This window comes from Mustela nigripes, chromosome 14, assembly GCF_022355385.1.
Source record: "Mustela nigripes isolate SB6536 chromosome 14, MUSNIG.SB6536, whole genome shotgun sequence".
NCBI lineage: Eukaryota > Metazoa > Chordata > Mammalia > Carnivora > Mustelidae > Mustela > Mustela nigripes.
Genome location: NC_081570.1, coordinates 105,016,535 through 105,041,005, shown reverse-complemented (window position 1 = coordinate 105,041,005; position 24,471 = coordinate 105,016,535). Strand labels below are relative to the sequence as shown.

General features: G+C 40.9%; 1 protein-coding gene and 1 non-coding gene across 2 annotated transcripts; both read right to left on the bottom strand.

Moving 5' to 3' along the window:
- Nucleotides 1-24,415, bottom strand: FCGR1A (Fc gamma receptor Ia). Its single transcript, XM_059376005.1, has 7 exons — nucleotides 24,331-24,415; nucleotides 10,571-10,672; nucleotides 10,141-10,167; nucleotides 9,232-9,486; nucleotides 2,819-3,070; nucleotides 1,200-1,484; nucleotides 1-424 (listed from the first exon to the last, which is right to left on the bottom strand). The coding sequence occupies exons 2-7, from the start codon at nucleotides 10,599-10,601 to the stop codon at nucleotides 216-218; spliced, it is 1,059 nt and encodes a 352-aa protein (XP_059231988.1). The 5' UTR covers nucleotides 10,602-10,672; nucleotides 24,331-24,415; the 3' UTR covers nucleotides 1-215.
- Nucleotides 23,757-23,828, bottom strand: TRNAE-UUC (transfer RNA glutamic acid (anticodon UUC)). The gene has a single exon. It is a non-coding gene; the product is annotated as a tRNA-Glu (tRNA).
- Nucleotides 24,416-24,471: the final 56 nt, after the last annotated feature.

Genomic DNA, 24,471 nt, shown 5'->3' with positions numbered 1-24,471 from the left:
TCAGCTCATTGTTTATTTTATTTCAGAGTTAATCAGATGTCATGAGAGTCACAGTTTTGATGTCTTTAAACTTTGGAATGGTTGCACCCCAGTGCTTGCACAGAGAAGAAGGGGAGGGACTGTCTGGGTCCGTGGGCACCGGCTGGGCCACTGCTACGGCCCTCCTTCCAGGGGCTTCTGGTATGTCCTTTCTTGCAGTGCTCTTGTTCATGACATTATGGCTCTTCTAAATACCTCTCTTCTTGAAGGCAGGAATTTACTCTTTTCTTTTGACCGGAGTCCAAAGAGACTTCTAAATTGTACTTTTTCTTTCTTTCCAGTTCCTTACATATAATCACACAGAAAATGGTGTCCACCAAAAACAGTATTCCCACTGCCAGATAGAAAAGAACGTGAAACCAAACAGGAGGTTGTGTCTGGAGACCTGAAAAAGTGACAAGGGGAAGAAATGCTAGTTAGAATGCAAAGTGATCTGGCTGAGTTATGTCTGGGAAGGAAGCCTGGCTGACACCTGGTATGCCGGTCCCCAGCAGAGACACAGGTAATTTCAGGGGCCAGGAAGGTGCTGCACCTGGGCTATGTGGTGTACAGACTGTACACCACATAGCTCAGGTGCAAGCTCCTCATAAGAGCCTAACTGCCAGGGCCCTCAGTGGACTTACTTCCTAGTTTTGGACATAAAGTCTATTTCTCTGCCATTTAATACTTGAAATGAATTTGGGTTGAAGATCAATTTTTCCCAGAGTCTTTGTTTTAGAGCTCAGTCTCCCTACCTCAGCCAGACAGATACTTGGGCAAGTATTTATGTGCAATCCACAAACTTCCTACCTCACCAGTCTACCATGTGAGCTCCTGGAAATAAGAACTGTACCCCCAGTGTCTTCATATCCCCACACCAATGACAATACACAAGAAGAATTCAATATATTGATTAGATTTGGGGAGTGGGGGGTAAAGTGAGGGGGAAAGAAAGAGAAGAGAAAATAGAAAATGAAGAAGGAAGGAAATAAAGGGGGAAAGGAAAGGGAATTTAATGAAGTTCATGAGAATAGCGAAGGTACAAATCAAAAGTGGAAAGGCCTGTTCATGGGTTTTTCCTGGCTGGGCGATGAAATCCCCTTAAACAGACCTCAGCCCTGAAGGAAGAAAGGGAGCATCTTCTCCATGTGCCTCCTCCTGTCAGTTCCCCTCATTCTCACCAAGCACCTGAAGCTCCAACTCAGGGCTGTGCTTGACCACGCTGCCATCTTCCGTGGTAGCCTCACACCAGTATAAGCCCGAATCTTCTCTTGTAGCAGTTAGTATCTGGTATTCAGAGGCTGTGTTCCTGCTCAGCAGGGTCTTGCTGCCCATGTAGAAGGAGAAATAAAGCTGCAAACCAGGTCTCTGTAGGAGCAACTTTGTTTCACAGCTCAGGTTGACCAGATGCCCCTCCAGGATGGGTGATGACAAAGATGCTTTTAGCACTGGGGCTGGAAATAGCTCTAAAGAAAAAGTTGATGGGGACAGGGTTGCCTGCTTCAGTGTTAAGGTGTTGTTGTTTTAATTTTTATTTATTTATTTTTTAAGATTTTATTTATTTGACAGAGATCACAGGTAGGCAGAAAGACAGAGGAGGAAGCAGGCTCCCCGCCAAGCAGAGAGCCCGATGTGGGGCTTGATCCCAGGACCCTGAAATCATGACCTGAGCTGAAGGCAGAGGCTTTAACCCACTGAGCCACGCAGGCGCCCTGTTGTTGTTGTTTTTTAATAGGAGATATACCCACTTCCTCCTTGGGAAACCTGCACCTAGAAAATGCATCCGTAAGACAACTTTTCCCACTTCTAGCAGAGAGGCATTCCACATAGAAACCCTTATAATGGCCAGCTTCCTCATTTCCTGCTGTGGCCCTCCACACTGTCCAGGCTTCCCTGAATAGCCATATTATTATGTGACCATGCCTTTTGGTAGTGGTCCACCAGGAGTGGACACTGATCTACCCACTAGCCAGGTCACTGACTCATTATTTGTGTTACTACTTCAAAAGATAATCTGGGACAATCCTCTCTTTCCCATTAGGAATGATGAATTCTTTTTCAGACAGAAAAAAATTGCTGTAGTTAGTGAGTACTTAGATGAAAGAACCACAGTCTGGCCCACATGCAAGCTGGAACAGAGGAAGCTGCTTTAGTTAGCAGACATTCAGAAGTAGAACTAGAGAAGCCACATTGCCTCTCAGAAAGTATAACCAAGTCCTAATGTCTTCATGGCTTCTGTTTCTATGGAGCCTTTTTTTTTTTTTTAAAGATTTTATTTATTTATTTGACAGAGAGAAATTACAAGTACACTGAGAGGCAGGCAGAGAGAGAGAGAGAGAGAGAGAGAGAGAAGGAAGCAGGCTCCCTGCTGAGCAAAGAGCCCAATGCAGGACTCAATCCCAGGACCCTGAGCTCATGACCTGAGCTGAAGGCAGAGGCTTAACCCACTGAGCCATTCAGGCACCCCCCATTGAGTTCTTTTCTAATAGCTCTCCTACCTCCCATGAGTGAATCTCTATTCCTTGCAACTAAAATAAAATTGATGAAATAGATCCTCACTATGCCCTGGCCTTCATGTTAGCTCCTGGGATTACTGAGGAGGTATTGTGGTTTATTGGAAAGAGGAACAGACTGAGGCCCAGATGACCTTAGTTCCAGTCCCAGCCTAGCCACTGGTCATTGCATGGCCTTCCATGAAACAGTGACTTCCCCGGGAACTTAAGTCTCTTCACTTGCAAACTTAAGTGATGATTTATGATGGTCCTTAAAACTACAGCTTTGTGACTATTCAGATACATACCTTTTACAGTGATATTTACTCCTGCTGATTCAAAGCGTTGCTTTCCCATGGCTGAGCAGCGATAGATGCCATTGTGACTCAGGTTGGTTTTCAGAATGGTGAATTCAGAATTCCCAGTAGAAAATTTAAAGACCTTGCCATTTTGGTAGAAAAGCACATTGTATATCGTCTTATTCTTCCATCCATGACACCTCAAGGTCAGAGGTTCCCCTTCCGTGACAACTCTGCTAGAGACCTGGAGTAGTAGCCAATCTGGAAATTATAGACCCAAAATGCATCTATATAGTAGCAGAGGTAGAAGGAGGCTAGAACTGGGCCCTGGGGGGGTTTCTTATCTTTTTTTTTCTTTATAACATTTGAACCTCAGAGCTCTGCTGAGTTTGAGGTCTGTTGCCCATCCCTCAATTATCTTTAGCTCTACTGGGAAGAAAAGTAGTCTTTACTACTTTTATTTTTATTTTATTTTTAAATTTTTTTACTTTTACTACTTTACTGCACACAGCCCCTTTTTATCTTCGGTTTCTATTTCAGAAGTTGGTTGGGATAAGAATAATTTACTGTATGTGGTAGGCAGTACTCTAAGATGACACCCCCCCCCTCGTGAATCACACCCTTGCATAATCCCCATGTGTGGAACCGGAGACTTGCTTCTAATCAACAGGATATGACAAAGGGTATGGGATGTCTCTGTCATGATGATGTTGCATTATATGACTCTGTCTTAGCTGACTGGCCTGAGAGCCTCCCACTGGCCTTGAAGAAGTGAGCTACTCTGCTGGGAGGGGCCAAATGGCAGGGGCCTACCTCCAGGAGTCAAGACTGGCCTCCAGCTCACAGCCAGCAAAAAGTCTAGGACCTCAGGCCAACTACATAAGGAAGTGAATTCTCAAGTCTACCAATGACCACGTGCGCTTGGAAGAACTATAGGAAGGAAGCTGTCATACCCTGATTGCGCCCCCTTCGGAGCACCCGGTGAAGCTGTGCAGAGACTCCTGACTCATGGAAAGACAACAAATGTTGTTTTAAGCTGTTGTGTTTGTGATAATTTGTTACACAGCAATAGAAGAAATGAATACACTCCAACTCTTAAGTTGTTAATGGGATCCCACATACTAAAACAAACACAGAGAATAGCAAACATGTCCAGATGATACATACTTCTAATATACTTCTAAACTGACAGGATACACGTATGTGCAGATCAGTGATCTAGTTGGTAAAAACGAGCTCCAAGTCCAAGGGGCCCTCCCTTTAGGTGTACACCTCTACACATAACAAAAATGCTTCCTTTCTCTTTCCCTGGGGCAGTGGGTTTGGCTAAATGAGGACCAGTATCTTAAATGACAAAAGAAGAGAAGGGACAGTAGTGCTTTTTCCTCCCTCCAGAACTTACCTAAGAATGGAAGGCAGGTATTCCAGTACTAGATGGAGCATGATTTTTATAGTTTCGGATGCTGCCATAGTGTTTCTAAATATAATGAATACTCTTCTCTCCCTTATTCCCATTTGCAACCAAGAGGTGCTCTACCAATAGACTATACTACCCAAACACAGACACCTTTGCTTTATACATCTACAAACACAGTGGTCGATTTTAACACCCCTCCATCCGAAACGGTCAAAAATACTAGTGATGATATATGAAATATTTGAATGACACAATTAATAGAGTTGGTTTTGTGGATTTATATAGAATGCTTAGCTTAAAGAAGATTCATACCTTCCCAACATACGTGCAACAGTTACAAATAGTACATACTAGGCCACAAGGAAATACTAAATACTAAAGAACTGATAACATTTAACAAATTCTTACCAAAATGCCATAAAATTAGAAATCAGTAACAAAAGGCCACCTTCCTAAAACACTTCTAAATAATTCACGAGGAAAGAAAAATACATACATACTAATGAAAATTAAAAATATTTAGCCTTAAGTGGCAATAGGAGTATTATACATCAAAATTCATAGGATGCAGCTTTTAGCAGACATTACTGGTTTCCTACTCAAAAGCCATTCTCCACCTTCATCACCTTGGAGCAGGAGGGGAATGCTCACTAAGCCATATGATTAAGACTTAGGTCCTCAAGCTGTATTTTTGTGGTCTCAGCACACACACACTTAATTGAAGTAACAGAGCTATTGTAACTGCAGTCGAATCCTCCACTGCTGGTTAACAATGGTGAAACTTTTTTTGTTGTTGTTGTTAGGATTTTACTTCTTTGACAGTGCAAGTACAAGCAGGGGGAGTGGCAAGCAGAGGGAGAGGGAGAAACAGGCTCCACCAGGGAGAGAGAGCCTGACTTGGGGCTCAATTCCAGGACCTGGAGAGCATGACCTGAGCTAAAGGCAGACATTTAAATAACTGAGTCACCCAGGCGCCCCTATGGCAAAACATTTTTAAATAAGGGCATAGAGAGCACCAACCCCAAAACCTGATGTATTATACTACTGTAAATGTAAGTACTTCTTTCACTGAAAAAAGAAAACAGCATAGATAGCAAAAAGACAAGCCACAGAGTGGAAGAGATTTGCAACACTTGAAAAAGGACTAATTTCTGAAATATAGAGCCCCTACAAGTCCATAAGTAAAGACAATAAATAAAAACTGGCAAAAAACCTAGACAGGTACTTTACAAAAGAGGATATCGAAATAGGTAAGAAGTCTGTAAAATGCTTAATGTAAGGAGTCTTCAGGAAAATGTAAATTAAAACTGTGATAACTATTGCACATGCACCAGAATGGCTAAACTAAAAAATGCAGAAACTAGTGGTTTGTATGACAGTCTATAACTGTTAAAAAAAAACTGTATGACAGTCTATAACTGGTTAAATAAATAAATAAATAAACCCATGGAGTGTTGATGAGGATGAAGAGGAACCAGAACTCTCAAACTCCACTGGTGGGAGTGTAATATGGAATAACTGCACTTTTAAGAACTAAAGCTGAACAAATAAGCACATTTTGTGACCCAGCAATTCCACTCCTAGGCATATTCCAGCACATATCTATACATATGTACAGCAAAAAAATGTATAAAAATGTTCACAGTGAATACATTATATGTTTATAAAAAATTAAAAAAAAAAAGTCAACAGGGACGCCTGGGTGGCTCAGTTGGCTAAACAGCTGCCTTTGGCTTAGGTCATGATCCCAGCGTCCTGGGATCGAGTCCCACATCAGGCTCCTTGCTCAGCAGGGAGCCTGCTTCTCCCTCTGCCTCTGCCTGCCACTCTGCCTGTGCTCGCTCTCTGACAAATATTTTTTTTAAAAAATGTCCACAGTGGGGGCACCTGACCGGCTCAGCTGGTAGAGTGTGTGACTCGATCCTGGGGTTGTGAGTTTGAGCCCCATCTTGGGTATAGAGGTTACTTAAAAAAATAAAATCTTTAAAAAAAAAAAAAAAAACTTCACAGTGGTACTATTTAGAAGAGGCCCCAGACAGAGGGGCCCCTGGGTGGCTCAGTTGGTTAAGCATCTGACTCTTGATTTTGGCTCAGGTTGTGATCTCACTGTCCTGAGATGGAACCCCAGGACAGTGTGGAGTCTGCTTGAGATTCTCTGTCCCTCATGTTCTCCCCTTGCTCTTGAAAGACCCCTCTCCTAGAAAGACCCCTCCCCTAGTAGATAGATAGGATAACTAACTGCTTGTTTGCTTTTCTGTAAACCGCTGGCTTTTAGGTATGAAATTAGGTTATCAATTGTGTGATTAATTGCTTATTAATTGCTCTTTTACCTTTCTCTAGCCGCGTGGCTTATAGAAATAATAGAGACGCCATGATGGCATTCCTCCCTTCCCCCTTCTTGTTCCCCTTCCCCACCTCTCCTTTCGCGCACGCGGGCCCTCATAACCAATCAGCTTATTCCCCCCTCCCCGCCGCTCTCTTCGCGCGTGCGCGCGCGGGTCCCTGGAGCCAACCCGCAAACTCCAAGTATGCCTTTTTCAAAAGTTCAAACTGTCCACCAATCAGTTGCGCCCCACCCAAAACTTGTTTGTACCTTCCTATAAAAGACCCTGCTTCACTCCGGTTGGTGTGCTCGGTTAGCTGGAGCTGCCAACCACCCGCCGGTACCTGCGTGACAATAAACCTCTTGCTGTTTGCATCCAGTGGCAGTGTTGGATTCTTGGGTAAGGGGATCCACGGGTCTTTCACTCTCAAATAATCTATTTTAAAAATATAAAATATTGGGACACCTGGGTGGCTCAGTGGGTTAAGCCACTGCCTTCGGCTCTGGTCATGATCCCAAAGTCCTGGGATCGAGTCCCACATGGGCTCCTTGCTCCGCAGGGAGCCTGCTTCTCTCTCTGCCTCTGCCAGCCTCTCTGCCTGCTTGTGTGCTCTCTCTCTCCCTCTCTCTGACAAATAAATAAATGAAATATTTTTTTTAAAAAGTAAAAATATAAAATATATTTTCAATACATCATCATGCTGGGGCTTCTGGAGTCTGTACAGAAGTAAAGAAAATGGCCTCTTCCCACCCCTGCTTCATTTTCTGTTACTTGAACCATGAAACACTTTGCTTCTGCTTGAACTACACAAAATTCTTTAAAAAAAATTTTTTTTTTTATTTACTTGACAGAGAGAGGTCACAAGTAGGCAGAGGACGGCAGAGAGAGAGGAGGAAGCAGGCTTCCCACTAAGCAGAGAGCCTGATGCAGGGCTCGATCCCAGGACCCTGGGACTATGACCTGAGCCAAAGGCAGAGGCTTTAACCCACTGAGCCACCCAGGCACCCCAAACTACACAAAATTCTCAAAACAGTTCTGTCTGGGGGGGGCAGTCAAGCCTCTGCCTTCAGCTCAAGTCAAGATCCTGGGGTCCTGATATTACTCCGGGGTCTAAGTTCCCTGCTCAATGGGGAGGCTCCTTCTCGGTCTCCCTCTGTTCATGCCTGCATATTCTCCCTCTCTCAAATAAATTAAAAAAAAAAAAAAAAAAAAGTTCTGACAGCTCCCCTTACATCTGTAGCCTAGGATCTGATTCCCAGAAATCTAAGAGACTCATGAGGAGCGCCTAGCATTTCCTCTGATAGTCTCATATTTCCTTGGCTAAAACACATTACCTCCAAAAGCAATCTAGTCCTTACAAATTTAATTCTGCCTCCAGCATGGATTAACTTTTACATAATCAATTACAATGAAGCTTTAACTTACTACTTTTGAATAACTAAAGAGCACATTTGAGTGATATGTACTGAATAATGGAATATTTTACCCTAAAAAGTACTGCAGTTTCCATTTCTTGACAAATAGAAACCTTTTACAGATTTAAGTGGATAGTGGGGTTTCTTTCCCCTTGTATTCATCAGTTTAAAATGCTTCATCTCACAGTAATTTCATGTCCAGAATATTATCTTACAGTTATATTATGAAATGTGCCCCAGCCTATACATAGAGATGTCTATTTCTATTGCTTGTAAACACAAAAAACTGGAAATACACTTCAAGTTTACTAATAGGGAGAATGATTAAATCAGTTAAAGCACAGCAATAAGGCAGATATTTGAAAGTGCACGGTAGATGTCTATTTAAACAGACCTTCAAGGTATTTTAAGTGATAAAAGCAAGGTATAGAAGAGTATACAGAGTATGCTACCAACCACTTTTTTAAAAAGTTCATATACGTATTAGGAGTTTTACTTCTACGACAGGTGACCGTGGGACTAGGGCTTTGGGGTGGAAGAGAGACGTCATTGTTCATCACTGTATGCTTCTCTGAATTATTTACTATGTGCAGGCATAAAATTTTTCAACGAAATTAGGTCATTTTAATTTTTTAAAAAAGATCTTATATCGGGGCGCCTGGGTGGCTCAGTGGGTTAAAGCCTCTGCCTTCAGGTCAGGTCATTATCCCAGGGTCCTGGGATCAAGCCCCACGTTGGGCTGTCTGCTCCGCAGGGTGCCTGCTTCCTCCTCTCTGCCTCTCTGCCTACTTGTGATCTCTGTCAAATAAATAAATAAAATCTTTAAAAAATAAAAAAGATCTTATTTATTTGAGAGAGAGCATGAGCAGGCAGAGGGAGAGAGAGAAGCAGGCTCCCCACTGAGCAGGGAGCCTGATGCCTGGCTCGATTCTAGGACCCTGAAATCATGACCTGAGCTAAAGGCAGACACTTACCCAACTAAGCCACACAGGTGCCCCAAAATTAGATCATTCTAAATAATAAAATCTTGGGTCTGAGTTTTATACTGGATAACCCTGCTCACAGCTGTCACAGTTGGGGTACTGTTGGGGCAGTTAAAGGACCCTAATGTGATATCCTGAGTATCTTGACTTAATTTCATCTAGTAGGCACATAGAGCTGAGACTCATACTCCAATAAATGAAAACACATATCTGGCATGCAAAAAGGAGAAAACACAAGGAACACCTTGTGATTTCCAACTCTCCTACTCCATGCCATACTTACCCCTGTGGACTTCCAGCTGTACTGGGTCACTTGGCACTGAAAGACCTGTCTGGCACCTGTATTCACCATTGTCATTGACACTGGCAGCAGCAATTCTGTGTCTGGGGGTCAAGGTGTGAATGGCTGTGCCATTGAGAAACCACTGTGTAGAGATGTCCCCAGGTAAATGGGGTCCCTCACACCATAAGTTTACATTTTCCTCTTGGAACACACTGACCCATGGAGGTTGCAAGGTGATCACTGCCTTTGAGGGGTCTGGGGATTTAAAAAAAAAAAAAAAGACCAAATGGAATAAAAGGATGGTCTGAGCAATTGGTAAAGTTTTCTGGGCAGCACAAAGGTAAAAATATATATTTAGATGAGACAGAAAAATAAGCAAATGGGAACCTACAAAAACTAGATACTGAGAGTATCCAGACCCCGTGCAGAGAGCTCTGTTCATGTCAACTGGAGCCAGTTGTCTTGCCCCCTGTGCAATATTTTCCCTAAGGGTTAAACTCAGGCTTTAATTAGCATCTGCACTGGAAACCAATACTCAAACTCTCACTTTGAAACCTTCAGTACTGCTTGATTCTGTCTGAGGAGAAAAAAAGTACTTGGCTTTCTTCTCAAGGAATGTTACAAAACCCCCAGAGCTACATCTATGGTTTTGCAACCCTGGCCTTTTCCTGCTATTATATACACGTAGGCATTTGTTCTGAAGTTGGGGCTTTTTCAGGAAATCTTAGAGAGAAACCTTAAAAACCAGGATTTTATCAAAATCATGCTCTGAATATAAGGGACTTTACATAATTTCTAAATCCTTCTTGTTCTATCCTTTCCCCATATTCTCTTGTTCAGGATAACAAAACTCACTCTTTAGAACCGGAACATGGCAGAGGAAGAGAAACTAAGTTAAAGATTACTCACCCGCTGAGATCTGAGCACCAGCTGGCACTGTAAGAGACCGAAGAACAGAGGCATAAGTTGGTCAGTGGGAGATGACAAGGAAAGGAATCGAGGAGACAAAACTAATGTAGACATAGAGGGACCAGCTTAGGTCTCTTGATTCTCTCTCTACCTAGCTCTCTCCAAATCAGGTACTAGTGGTATGTATAGTCTGTAGATGGTTATTGATATGGCTTTATTTTGATATGATGCTTCCAGGCTAAATGTTACTACCAAGTCTCTCTTCCCGTGCTTTTGGTATAATGAGCATGAATAAACCATGGAAGCACAGATCCAGTTGTCCCCATTTTCACGAGTTCTAGCCTAGGATACCAAAGGAAGACAAAAGGTCTTGAGTCCCCATTGCCAAAGCCAGTTCCCCTCTAGCTACCCCCTTCTAAGCCCAACTTACCCCAAAGGAGCAGAGCTGTCAAGAGCCACATGTTACCTCCAAGCTGATCGGAGTAGTGAAGTCTGAAACGTGCAAGATATTGAAGAGTTTCTGCTGGAGGCTCTGGAGTTGAAATTAGAAAAGAGGAAGGAAATTGCCTCTTCTAACCACTACCATCACGCTCCTTTTTTGGGAAATACATCCTTAATTCTTGCAGTATTCTCTCCCCATTCTCTAACTACTTAGCCTCTCTTACCCAGTTTGAAACTCTGGGTTTGAGGCTTATGAAACTCTCAGAATTCAAAGGAAAGACAAGTTTTTATTGATATTCTAACTGTATTTTCCCTTTACTAATTCTGTTTCTTGGGGCTAAAATATGGCAAATCCTCGTTTCTAAAAGTGGTTCAAAGCCTGGCCAATGCCTCTAAAACTTTATCATTTGAATCCAGATTATTCTATATCAACCTCTACATGACAAGGGAGGAATAACTCATTTATAAGAGTTCCTCTACTACAATGAGATCTCTATTCCTCTGGGAGTGCATACAGGATCAATGTCCCATTTTGGTTTTTTGTTTTTTTTTTAAGCCACCTCCCTGGATGATATTATGAATTTGAAGTGTTTACCTTGGCTACATCTAAGGAAATTAACTGTTCAAAGTAAATGCTATAGAGAAGAAAAATTACTTACATATGAGTGGAAATATCCCTAAGATGGACGGTCTCTTCATGGACATGCCAGATATATCTAATGTTTTACTGTTACAACCAGCCCTGCAAGTCTTGTACTTAAAAGATTTAAGCACTCAACTTACTATCTCCATAGGACACATTCCTAGAACGAATGTTGCTCAGTCTAAGGAAAGGTATGTTTTTTTCCTTCAGGTAAATGTTGTCAGATTGTCTGTTGTCATTATCATCATCATTGCATATATTTGTAGAGTGCTTATTTTATGCCAAGCAAATATGCTTGGTATGTCTCTTTTCATTTAACCCTCATAATAAACTATGAGTAGACAGACACTCTTGTTGTCTCCATTTTGTAAATGAGGAAACTAGACAAAGTATGAAAGGAATTTAGTAATTTGCCCAAGGTTGTAAAAAGTAGAAGCCAGGTTTAAACAGGCAGTATGATTTCCTTCACTTTCTCACCAAGAAAGTGTAACATTACCCAGCCCATCCCTCACAATTCCTTTGTAGGAAAATAGTTGCTTCTTTGAAAAATGAGCGAATGATCAGGAAACATGGGGAAATGAATATTGCTGTGGAAGAGGAGTGAAAGACATCCATAATCTGGAAGGATGAAATACTTTTTTTCCTAACAAGTATCTGTAGATCTGTAGTTTCTAAATGGAGCAAACACTGTTAACTAAGGCAAATAGACAAATCTCCAGTATTTAATGATCAATGAAAATCATGATGCCCAGAAGAGCCACAGGAGAATTTACATCTATATATGACAGTTATATTTCCATATACTGATTTTTTTATAAGATCATCATATTCATAAGCTTCATACTTTTAAAATCACTTCACAAATACACTTTTCTCAAAGGGAGATGCCAAGTATTATTTGCCTATTTTAACTAAAAATTTTCTCTTCTTTACTACAGAAAACAATTTGTGAACAATTATTTTGTATATTTTTTAAGGTAAAATAATTTAAATCTCATACAGAATTGACCAAAAATTTATTTTTACACTCTTTACAAGTAAAAAGCAGTCAATAATACTTTATTCTCTACTTAATTCCTTCTTTAACAACCATATTTTTAGGAATTATTGAAACCTATCAACAAAGTTTTAAGTACTTGCATATAATTGTCTATAGCACAATTTTGCTTAATATGTTTTGTATACTGTTGTATATCTCTTGAATAGCTATAATAATACTACCTTTATATATTCACTAATGCTGGAAGTGTTTTTCAAGAGATTCAGTAAACTTTATCTGATGTTTTTCTTCAACAGCCACTCATGAAAAGTTCCTGATTGGTTCAACTTCAAGTTTCCATTAGAAATTCAATGACTTTTTTATCCTTATTCTTACTACTTGATCTATCAATCCTTTCAACATTTCATTGCAAGAGAAAGGACCCCTTTTATGACAACATAAAAAAATTTCCAAGAACTTTACTACTGGTGACACAATTCTGACCCTCAATATTCTGATGAATAATGATGAAAATAATAGTGATTTTTTTTTCATAGTGACCTATGAGGGAGGAAGACTAGACTATAGGTAAGGAACTTCACTACAAGTGAAATTGGCAGTTTGAAGAGCATTTCATAATGCAATACTACTTCAGCTAGAAGCTTCTACTCTAATGATTCAGCTAATGCTTCTGCCTACAGTTCCTCCAGCGGAGTCCAAATAATAAGTAACCTTCACTTTGTGATCAAAGTTTGTGGGAGTCAAACCAGTTTTTCTGAACTTTGAAAAGTTCTCAGCTCACAGAACTACTAGGGGTGGGTTAGTGTGAATTGATGGACTCTAAGATTTTGCGATAGGAGAGTTATTTGAATGAAAATATTGTACTTTTTAGAAATCAGAAGCAGCACATACGGTAGTCTTAATCCTTAAAACTTTCCACACAATAACTTTGTTTCTTAGGGTTTTATCCTGTCTATTTGGATGAGGTTGACTCTTATCACAGTCTCCAACTTGTTTTTGCCACCACAATTAGTTTCTCTTCCTCCAATAGCTTCCAGGCTGAATCTCAACAAAAAGTAAAAACAAAACTTACTGGAAAGGCAGGGTAACAAAGCAGACGAATCCATCTAAACAAGGCTGGAACTCTCCAACATTTTACCTAAATGAGGATATCTTGCTATTACCTATCTCAATTTTGTGCATGAGACATAAAGCTAAAAGAGGTCAAGCACCTTGCTCATAGAAAGTTAATAAATAGTGCAGTGAGTGAGTGCACAGCTCCAAGTCTGGTTTTGTGCAGTAGTGATATAATAATGGTAAGATTTAGCAAAAACAGAATTATTGTTAATTGACCCCAAGTATGCTTACCTCTGTACTGTAACTCAGAAATATTTTCTGAGGGAATTGGCAGCTTTATCCTACGGAAAAGAAGTCAAAGCCAGATGCCCTCTGGGGAAAATGAATTCTTTGCTGTAGAATTGTGCTAGAGATAAAGCATTTGTATCTCCTGGCAGCTGGTTAGTGTAAATAATGGAATGGTCTCCAGTATTGGTAACTGCAGACTGTGGCTAAGAATTCTGTTTTTATCTATGGTCTGGCCATTGTCCCATTTACATATTCAGTCCTTCATCTAGAATCCACTACAGTCACACTTTTATTCTCATCATTCTCCTGAAACTGCTCTTGTCAAGGCTGCCAAAACCTTTTTGCTGAACCTAATGGTCAGCTCTTATCCTCAATTAATCTAATCATCAACATTTTATAGTTGATCCTTTCCTCTTCCTGGAAACATTTTCTTCACTTGGTGGGGGAAAAAATAAATTTTGAAATGAAATAAAAATAGCTAAAATTAAGAATTCAATTTAAGAGTTCAACAGGAGAGAAGTCACAGCTGAAGAGAAAATAGTAAAACAAAACATGAGGAAGAAGAAAAAATTCAAAATGTAGGAAAAGGAAAAAAATGTAATATTAAACACACAAACAAAAAATAGCAAATGGAGTGAGAAAGTGTATCTTATATTTTGGTTAGAGTCTTGGAAGTAGAAGAGAGCGAGAAAACAGGCAAAAGCAATATTTGAAGAAGTAATATTTGAGAGTTTTCCAGGCAATATCGGGAATCAACAGATTTCAGAAGGCCAACCAATCCCATACTAGATAAATAAAGCGACATCATTACTAGAGAAATCAGTAAAACTGCATAAGATAAAAAACAAAGACAAAAATTGTAAAAACAAAACAAAAACAAAAACCCCAGAGAAAAAGGAGAGATTACATTCAAATCAGCAGCAGTCAGACCACTGACTAACTTCTGAAAAACAAAAATCAAATGCAAATTTTTTCAATATTCTGAGAGTAACTGCCTCCTACACTTACGTACTTAAAAAAAGTCTTCAATAATTAAAGTAAAATAAAGGCACTTTCAGGGCGCCTGGGTGGCTCAGTGGGTTAAGCCACTGCCTTCGGCTCAGGTCATGATCTCAGGGTCCTGGGATCGAGTCCCGCATCGGGCTCTCTGCTCAGCAGAGAGCCTGCTTCCCTCTCTCTCTCTCTCTGGCTGCCTCTCCGTCTACTTGTGATTTCTCTCTGTCAAATTAATAAATAAAATCTTTAAAAAAAAAAAAAAAAGGCACTTCCCAAGCAGACTAACACAAAAGAAATTTCTAAATGATGTTTCTCAGGCAGAAGACAAATGATTCCATATGGAAAGACAGGCATGGAAAGATATAAAGAGAAAGGCAACCATAAATACATGGATAAATCTAACATTGATCATACAAAAGTATATAAATTCTGGCGCTTAATACTCAAAGCTACAGCAAATAACAACTGCATATATGTGGATGACACTAAATGGAATTAAAATATTCCAAGGTCTCTACAGTGTCCAGGATGAGGGTAAATGCAGTAAATATTACTATGCTTTATAAACCAAGGGATAAAATTAATGAAAAAAGAAAAACTTAAGATTAAGGCTAATTTTTAAATTAATCACTGAAAGAACAGAAGTGAAATATAATGAAAAACATAGAAGGACAAATGGAAGTAAAGTATATAAACAATAAAAAAAAGCTATAGTGGTTTAATATAACTAATTCAAAGAGAGAAAGAAATAAAAACATAGATCAAGGAGGAAAATAGAAAAAACATGGTAGATTTAAAATTAATTATTTCAACAATTATTATAAAGACAAGTAGACCTAATTATTCAGTAAAAAATAAATACTGCTAGACTGGATTTAAAAATTAACTATATGCTTTATTCAAGGGACATAACAAAACCATAAAGTGATAGAAAGGTTGAAAACAACAGAAGAGAAAAGGAGCACTATTGAAAACATTAACCAAAAGATAGCTACATTAATAGACTTAAAGGCAAAAAGCATGACTTCAGTGTATGTCTCTACTGGAATATAACCATCCATTTTTAATTGCCTTTTCTGCTACTTGGCTATCATGGGTAATGATGTATAAATTAATCTCCAAGAGCCATTTTGTTAGACAAAAAGCTTTGATACTTTCTTCTTTACCCTTCAACTATAATGAACAAATAAATTTTTAAAGATATCTTATTTTTTAAATTTGTGTGTGATTACTGTCATATTATAATTTAGGATGATTCCCTGGCCACAGCCTGCACTGAAGTCAGAGCTTCTACCGTAGATGAATCCTAGGTTATCAAATGCCTGGTGTCAAGGGAGACTGCCAGAAAGAACCACAAGAAAGCACCCAGGCATGGGGCTGGGTAGATGGTGGTGCCAGATTCCTTGCCTGCCTTGCCCAGCTTTCTGCTTACACTTTTGTCTCTGTCTCCCATAGTCTATCAAATGCTCATTGATGTGGCTCCTCTCATGCCAACTGCTTTCCTGATCACAGGGCCAACAGTGGGAAGTATTTGGTCCAGAACAATCTTCCACTACCCCCACTGAAGTTCCAACATTGTCCCCCAACCCTCACCCCTTAATTTTGTTTCCTCAGAACACCAAAACTGGTGATGGCCATTCCTCTGTCCTACTTCTTGGGGTATCCCCTAAATTATTGTGTTTCCTAAGTGTGTAGCAAAGAAACAGAGGTTGTATACTCTCCTGCACTTTCAGCCTTCTGGAGCTGACATTCTGGACAGAGTAAAGATAAGGTGCACATGCTTCTGCTTTGGCAGTTATCACATTATCACTTGATGTAGTCACATTTATGAAGTGTGGCCATGTGATCAGTCAAATCAGTTAGAGAGTTCAGTCGTTAATTGAGTGGTTGACAATTTAAACTGACTGGCTTTTGATTGGCTTTAGAACTTCCTAGCACTTCTCCCACACTTCAGTTTCTCTCTTGTTCTGAACAGTTTTCATTCTACATTTGCTATGCCCACCTAAATCAGAAAGTCTGAATACTCCTCTCTTTGTAAAGTACCTGTAGCTGTCTGATACGCTTTTTCTGATAGAAAAGGCAAATACTTAGCATTCAAAAGAACAACTGACTTCTCAGACAGTAGGTTCCTGAAGTTAACTTAATGTATGATTTTGACCATTCATGATAAAATGACCTGTACAATGACCTATAGAGAGAAATTTTCTATTGGCCAAATTTCTCAACTTTCTGGTCCAACTTAATACATAGGTGGTTCAAGAAAAGTTAATGGAATAGCAACCTAAAGGAGAGATTGCGACATTCTTTATGTTCCTCAAGTTTCCTTCCAGGGATATATATATACATGTATCATGACAACAGAAAATCAGAATCAGGATTGACAAGGAAGGGAAATCTTCTGGCCTTTATCCACAAGTAATTCCCAAAGAGAAAAACACACACTGAAGTTATTCTTCATATTCTAAGATACTTATCTGCTAGTAGGTGATGTCATGATATTAGAAGTTTTGCACATGAGTATGGCAAGAATATCAGTTCCAAATGTTACATACATGTCCCCAGCAACATACAAGAACTTACTTTACACCCTAGAGGAATAGTTGTGCAACTCACACCAAGCACTAATCCTTCCATGATCATAGCCCTTGTCCTAGTCCCAAGGCTGCAAACCACTGTGCAGGGACACTCTTTAATCATTTTTATTTTCCAAACACTGCCCACTTTATTCTTTCTCTCCCTCTCCTCAACTGACTGCAGTGTTGCCCCTGCCTGTTGGATCTTTGCATAGACCAGACTTGCCCTTATAATAAAGTCTCAAAAAGAGGTAGTAAATGAAGTTACTGTGGTGAAGAAAAACAGTTAATTGTATGGGCCTGCAATCAAACCTGGGACAGTCAGGCAGGAGGTGAGATGCTTGCTACTTAAGCACCAGTATTCTTAGGTTAAGGTGTCCTTTGGCTTCTAACATATCCGATTACTTCATGAGGTTGCTTCTCTCACAACCCACAGCAGGCCCAAAGATTTCATCTACAGGGTTTCACAGAAATCGAGCAACCTATCTATACAGGGACTCAGTGACCGCACAGATCCCAGCTATATTAAGCAGCCCCCTCTGGAGCCTGATCTGGGATGGAAGAGAACCTCAGGTGGGATCTGCTCCTTCGAAAGGGTACAAATTCTCAGCTGAAGAATCCAAAACTGTCCCTGTGTGGAAACTTCTGTGCTCCTAGGACACCTCTGAAGCTTGACTCTGAAGAATTCCCATAAAACCAAATTTCAAAATATGTTCTCAACGGAGCTTCCTATTGGGCGTTTTGGTAGCCTTTATCCCAGCTGTCAGGAAACTGACTTGGTGAAACTGAAAAATTAGTACCTCAGGTTTACCAGCACAGTGACTCATTTTGTTCTTGCTTCCGTATTACCAATCCCTTTCAGAGGACTTGTACTTCTCCAATTTGTATATGTGTTTCAAGCCAACACAATCCCGAACCCACTAGCTCTACGAGTTATCCACCACAGTTCTTTCCCAACACCTTCTCTGGCTCCCATGACCATGAAAGGAAGGACTACTGTTGGTTAGCTACTGTGGTGGTGGAAGTGGATTTAGGCAATAGTTATGTCCAGCTTTCCACCATGGAATGATCAGTGAGAATGCAATGTGGCAAATGGATTGAAGTAGACTAGGCTGGCTGTAAGAGAACGAGTTTTTTATCTACTTATATTAATGGAAGTAAGAGGTGATAGATGGAACAAAATACCTCTATGTTAATATTTCAACAATAAAGTATTTCTTTAAAATAGTCTACTTGTCATACAGCTAGTAAATCAAAGCCAATTAATTTGGGAAATTAGGTTCTCCAAAACATTGATTGCAAACTTAATCTTTTTATCTTATATCCATTCAAATGTTTTATACACATTAAAAAACCAGATGCATTCTAAGGTTACAAGATTGATCATTACTCTTTTACAAAAAAAAAAAAAAATTAAAAGCTACAAAGGACTAACTACATAGACTAGAATTTATTTCTTCATTATATCTATCTTGATTCTGTTCTTTCCCCTCCTTTCCATCTGATACTAATTTTGGTTCCAATTCTTATTTCTTCCCTGGATAAGAATTTTACTCACCTAACCTACAAGTTAGGTTACATTCCCAGAACCACTAAGACAACAGTTTGAGGTTGACAATTGAAGATTTAGGAAGAAAAACATGGGACCTAGATGAATTTCTTATGTTTTTCTATAGGAGTCTGTTATGCAGCTGGAAAGAGCCCCTCTCAGAATTAAGAGTTTGATCAGACAAATCAGGTATTATTTTTATATGTATAGTTTTGTCTAGTATAAGTTTTCTATAAAAACCTTTGGTTTGGGTGCTTTTATTAGGTATTAGCACTCTAAAAAGCCAGTTTGGGAATACTGTCAACTTGTTCTGGATACCCCTAGATTTCACCTACAGCACACCACAGAAATAGGCATTGGTGGTCCAGTGGCAGAACCCTTGCCTCCCATGTGGGAGATCCAGGTTTGATTCCTGGCCTGTGAGGTTTTCATATTTTTATCCCACAAAATTATACTGCGTAGGCAAATAGCGTCATTTAGGAGTTTTGGTTGCTATTGCTGCAGTGCTTGCATTGAGCAACCACGGTCTTTGAAAAGGGGAGTGTTTCCGGGTGGTTTGCAGTTTAGACTGGACTTAAGGCCACAGTTACTTTCAGTCTTTCCCCTACAGGACCCACGGAACGCAAAGGGCCACCAGGTCACTGAGGCCCGTGCTGGACCTGGGGTCGGCCGCTGGGCCACGTCTCACCCAGGAGCAAGAGCAGCAACGGGAAGGTCGCCGGAGGGGAGCCGCTGCGGGGCCCGGCAGACACCCCAGTGGCCGGGGCGGCGTTGGCGGCCCCGAGGAAGGCGCAGGCCGGTGGGCGTCAGGGGGGCTGCGGCCAGAGGCCCCTCGCTCGTGCCGCCGCACCGCACACCTACAACCGAGTAGTTTGCGTGACCGGCCGCCGCGGTCCACGGTCCTCCCGCCGGCCCATAGCGGTTCCGGTTCCGGGGAAGGACTCCGCGTGCCCGGCGATGCGCCTCAACAGGTGTGGGCCCGAAGAAGAAGAGTATACTTGTGAAAGGAAGAGGAACTAAAGACTCCGGGAACCGTGGACCCGGGTTTGTTCTCTAGCTCTTGGGCTCTCCTTGGAAAGGATTCTGATTAGAGGGTAGTAAGGGCGTGACTGCGTTAGACACTGTGGGTGATTAACTTTCATCTAAGAATAGCTTAAAATTTAAGTTCTTTAAGCTTATTTTCAAGTCACCAACATTTTTCCTTTTTAATAATTTATTCATGTCCAAGGACTTTCTTATTCTGGCATTATATCTTTCTACATTTTACTGTAAACTGACGGTGATTTTTTTTAAAAGTCCTTACCTGGGCAAGACTGTGTTGAAATAAATCATCAGGGTTGTTACTATTTTAACTTGTTTGGGAATCCCTGTATTTGTTGGATAAACATTGTAATGTGATACATAATTTCTCATTTTTTAAGATTTTTCTCTAAACAGGAGTCAGGCTGTAGAGAGAACAATCTAGGGGCCTTGATCTTATTATAAAAAGGAAAATGATACAGTACTTAGGTGAGGAGGCACACTGAAAAGACTCATCAGGTACCAGGGATTGACCCTGGATGATCAACTTGAAAACAATACCATAGTCAAGCTATTAGACTTTAAAGGTAAAGAAAACATCTTCAGGTTCTCCAGGTGAAACTATGAAATAGGTTACAAACTCAACAGAATTAGATGACCACTAACACAGAAAGCAAGGCAACAGTGAAGCAGCATTTTCAAGAAACTTACATAAAGGGATGCCTGGATGGCTCAGTTGGTTAAGCAGCTGCCTTCAGCTTGGGTCATTATCTCAGGGTTCTGTGATCAAGTCCCCCATTGGGCTCTCTGCTCAGCAGGGAGCCTGCTTCCCTTCCTCTCTCTCTGCCTGCCTCTCTGCCTACTTGTGATCTTTCTCTCTGTCAAATAAATAAATAAAATCTTAAAAAAAAAATTTAGCCTGAGTGAAAAAATAAATAAATAAATTTAGCCTGAGTGCCTAAACCCTCTGATGTCCAAAATCCGACTGTATAAATAATGTCCTATTGATTGGCAAGTTAAAAATTTTAATCTCAACAGCTCTGACTGGAGTGTTAACAGATATCTACCAGCAAGAGTGACTGATAAACCTCGTCAGTTTTCAGGAGCTTGCTTGCCAAATAAAGTTTCTTAGGACTATGTAGATAAATCTTTCTGGCAATGCTCAATCCTTCTAGCAGCCGAAAGGAAACAAATGAACAAAAAACCCGTTTTTTTCTCATAGAGAACTAGAGTTTCTGATACAGATGCTACCACTGCATGCTAAACTTGTAAGTCCTGCCAAAGTTTGACCTGTTTGTTTTACAGCAAAAATTGTTCTTCCACTGTCTTATGGCCTTCATACTTTTTGATGAGAAATCTACACTATGGTTCAAAGTTTGAAAAGTACAGAAATAACATTAAAGTAATAATCTCCATTGCCTCCAAACTGAACTGTCCAAAATAAACAGTGTTTAAAATACAGTGAGTATAATTTCAAAAATGGTGGAATTAGAGCACTAACTGGTGGTTTGGCCAGAGGACCAAAAAATTCCCAAATCTCATTCTGCCAATAACCTAGGTTCCCTGGTGGGTGCAAGGGTTCCTGAGGGAGATATACACACCAAGAAAAGTGGCAACATGTATATAATCACAATTTGTTAATGGTAGGGCTTGTGTCACAGTAGAGGGAAGCCTAGGAAACCAGTCAGTTAAAGGTCTTAGAGGGTTTTCCTTCTGTCTAAGCACAAAACCACCTTAACCAAACTTCCCCAAATGAATCCGATGGTACAAGTTCTTTGAACAGAGAGTGCCAGGAAAAAAAGGTGGATAGATGCAGGATTAGAAGTTCCACTTGTCACCAGCCAGGCTGACAGTTTTGATGGTCAGGTAGGAAAGGGGCAGCAGAACCCACACCCTTTCGTATGATGTTTTATTATAGTGTGTCCTCAACCATTAGAAAAGGAAGCTCAGTATCTATCCTGGTATGTGAAGGATGAGAAAAGTGTTTGCTCCTCCACTGGAAATTAAGGGTTGGGAAGGAGGAAAAAAAATTCTACACGAATATTTCCCTTTGCTTTTCTGATCTCATTCCAAATAACAATAAGAGAGACAAATTAGGTAAGTCCTTCAAAAAGCCATTTTCCCCCATGGTCATTCCTGTGTATCATACTGGGTCAGGAAATGGGCAACAACTGACCAAAGGAGGCCATTTTACTATTATAGAATAGCCCTCTAAAGTATGTGAGAACACGGCATAAATTCAGTTAATCTCAGGGCTACACTAAAAGGTTACAACACCTTCCTACTATACTTCATTTTTGGAATCATAAATAGCAGCAGTACGGTATGTATTACTGTGTCGCTGAACACAGCTCGTCAGGTAATGTTATACAGTGTGCAACACATGACAGCATAAGCCAACTATATCAGTGTGAATAATGTAAGATTTGAAATTTTATTATTAAATCTTATTATTTTTATTGTTTATTATTATATTATTAACTTCTTATTATCACTGAATTTCCTTTAGAAATAAATAAAAATATAGAAAAATTACTGATCCAATAAAGCAAATTCCCTCCACTAATGTTCTCCTCAAAACAGATAAAGTGGAGGCCCCTGGTTGGTTCAGCCAGAAGAGTAAGTGACTCTTGATCTCCGGGTCCTCAGTTTGAGCCCTACATTGGGTGTCAAAATTACTAAAAATAAATAAACAGAAAGGATGAATACTTACCATTTACATCGACATGGATGGAACTGGAGGGTGTTATATTGAGCAAAATAAGTCAATCAGAGAAAGAATTATTGATTTCACTCATATGTGGAACATAAGAAACAGCGAAGAGCATCATAGGGAAAGGGAGGGAAAACTGCGTGGGAAGTCATCAGAGAGGGAGACAAACCCTGAGAGACTCTTAACTATAGGAAACAAACTGAGAGTTGCTGGAGGGGATGGGAGGGGGAATGGAGTAATTGCCGGATGGGCAATAAAGAGGGCACCTAGTGTGATGAGCAACTGATGAATTATTGAACTCTACATCTGACACTAATGATGTACTATTTGTTGATTAATTGAATTTAAATTTTTAAAAAACTGAAATAATTAAAATAATAAAATAACTCTTATCTTCCTTCTTTTTTTTCTTTTTCTTTTCTTTTTTTTTTATAGAGAGAGCTGAGCAGGGTGTTAGGGGTGGGCAAAAGGAAGGGCAAAGGGAAAGGGAGAGGGAGAGAGATTCTTAAGCAGGATCCAGGCCCAGCATGTAGCCCTAGGCAGGGCTGGATCCCACCACCCTGAGATCACGACTGAGCAGAAATTAAGAGTGAGAAAACTCCTATCTTCCTTTTAAAAAAATAAAGTGGCCATCAAAACGAACATTGAATTATTAAAACAACTTCTCTCTGGTTTTTAAAAATCTGCTCTGCTTCCAACCATTGTTAGGTCTTCAGAAGCTGTCATCTTCATTTCTGGTGCTCATGTATTTCTCCCAACACTTCCGAAGATGGATTTAGGGACCCTCCTGTGCACCACTTCCCCAAGTTCCTCAAGGTGAAACATGTCCATGAAACTATTCAAGTAACAGCTCCAAAGCCACAAAATTTAGAATCCGCAAGACCACTCAGGCAAAAAGTCCAGACTTAAACGTTTACTACAACTAATCTTACGTGGAAGAAAAGGTAAACACCCGAGCAGAACATGGAGACTTCAAGATCGCTGAGATAATAGGCAATTCTTCCAGTTTATTTGTCCCTTGTGGACTCAAAGGCTATGGGAAAATCAACTCTGAAGAGGTTGGTTGGTGGTAAATAAAGTTTGAGATTATATTTAAAACACAGAAAATTTATAGTGCTAGTTTTAAATGCGCGGTGGGGGAATGAACAAGTTGCGGCGCATAATTGGTGCTTACAGGTTGGTGGGTAGTAAAGAGGAGAGTCTGAAATTCTCCATTTCACTTAGCAGTTCTACTTTCTGGAATGTAGCCTCAAAAAATAGTGAGCTTTATTTTCCCGCCAGTCTTAGGACGAGAACCAAAACACACAAAGCTCAACAAACTGTGGAACAACGACCCATTCCCTGACCGGGAATCGAACCCGGGCCGCGGCGGCGAAAGCGCCGAATCCTAGCCACTAGACCACCAGGGAACCGCGAAAGTTCTCTTCTTAAAAATCCTCTGAGAGGAGTTAGCCCTTGCCTGATCTCTCTAGAAAAGCCTCCCGGATCTGCTAATTTACCTTGCCTCCCGCTCTTGAAAAGAATTCTCCCTAAGTCCATTCCCTCCCTGCTTTCTCAAAAAAAGAGCCCCACAAGAAAGACCGATAGCTACGCGGGACAGCAGACGCGCCCCGGGCCCCCCCGCCAGGTCCACACGTCCCGGCACCAATACCCGCCTGGCGGCCGCTCAAAATCACCCTGAGAACTCGCCTTCATGAGGCGGCCGCGCGCCAACACCAAGTCTTGAAGAGGACCCGGCAGCGCAAGGCGCCCGGCTTAACACCCCGGAGTCCCCAACATCAGCCGGTGGACTCCGGGGGACGCAGTAACCCACGCGGCGCGGATCGAGACCGCTTTCAAGAAGCTTCGGCAGCCCGAACCGGACCCGGCTCCCGCCCCCCTACAACCCGCCGCCCTGCGCTTCCCCCCTACCTTAGCCGCTGAGCTGCACGCTAGGCCGGAACAGTCCTTTTCGACGCCGGCCTTTCTCCCACGCCACACAGCCGCTCTGTTCGAAGGCGTGTTTCTTCTCTTCTCCGCCGCGGTCTCGGAGCCACACGTTCTTCTCCCGGC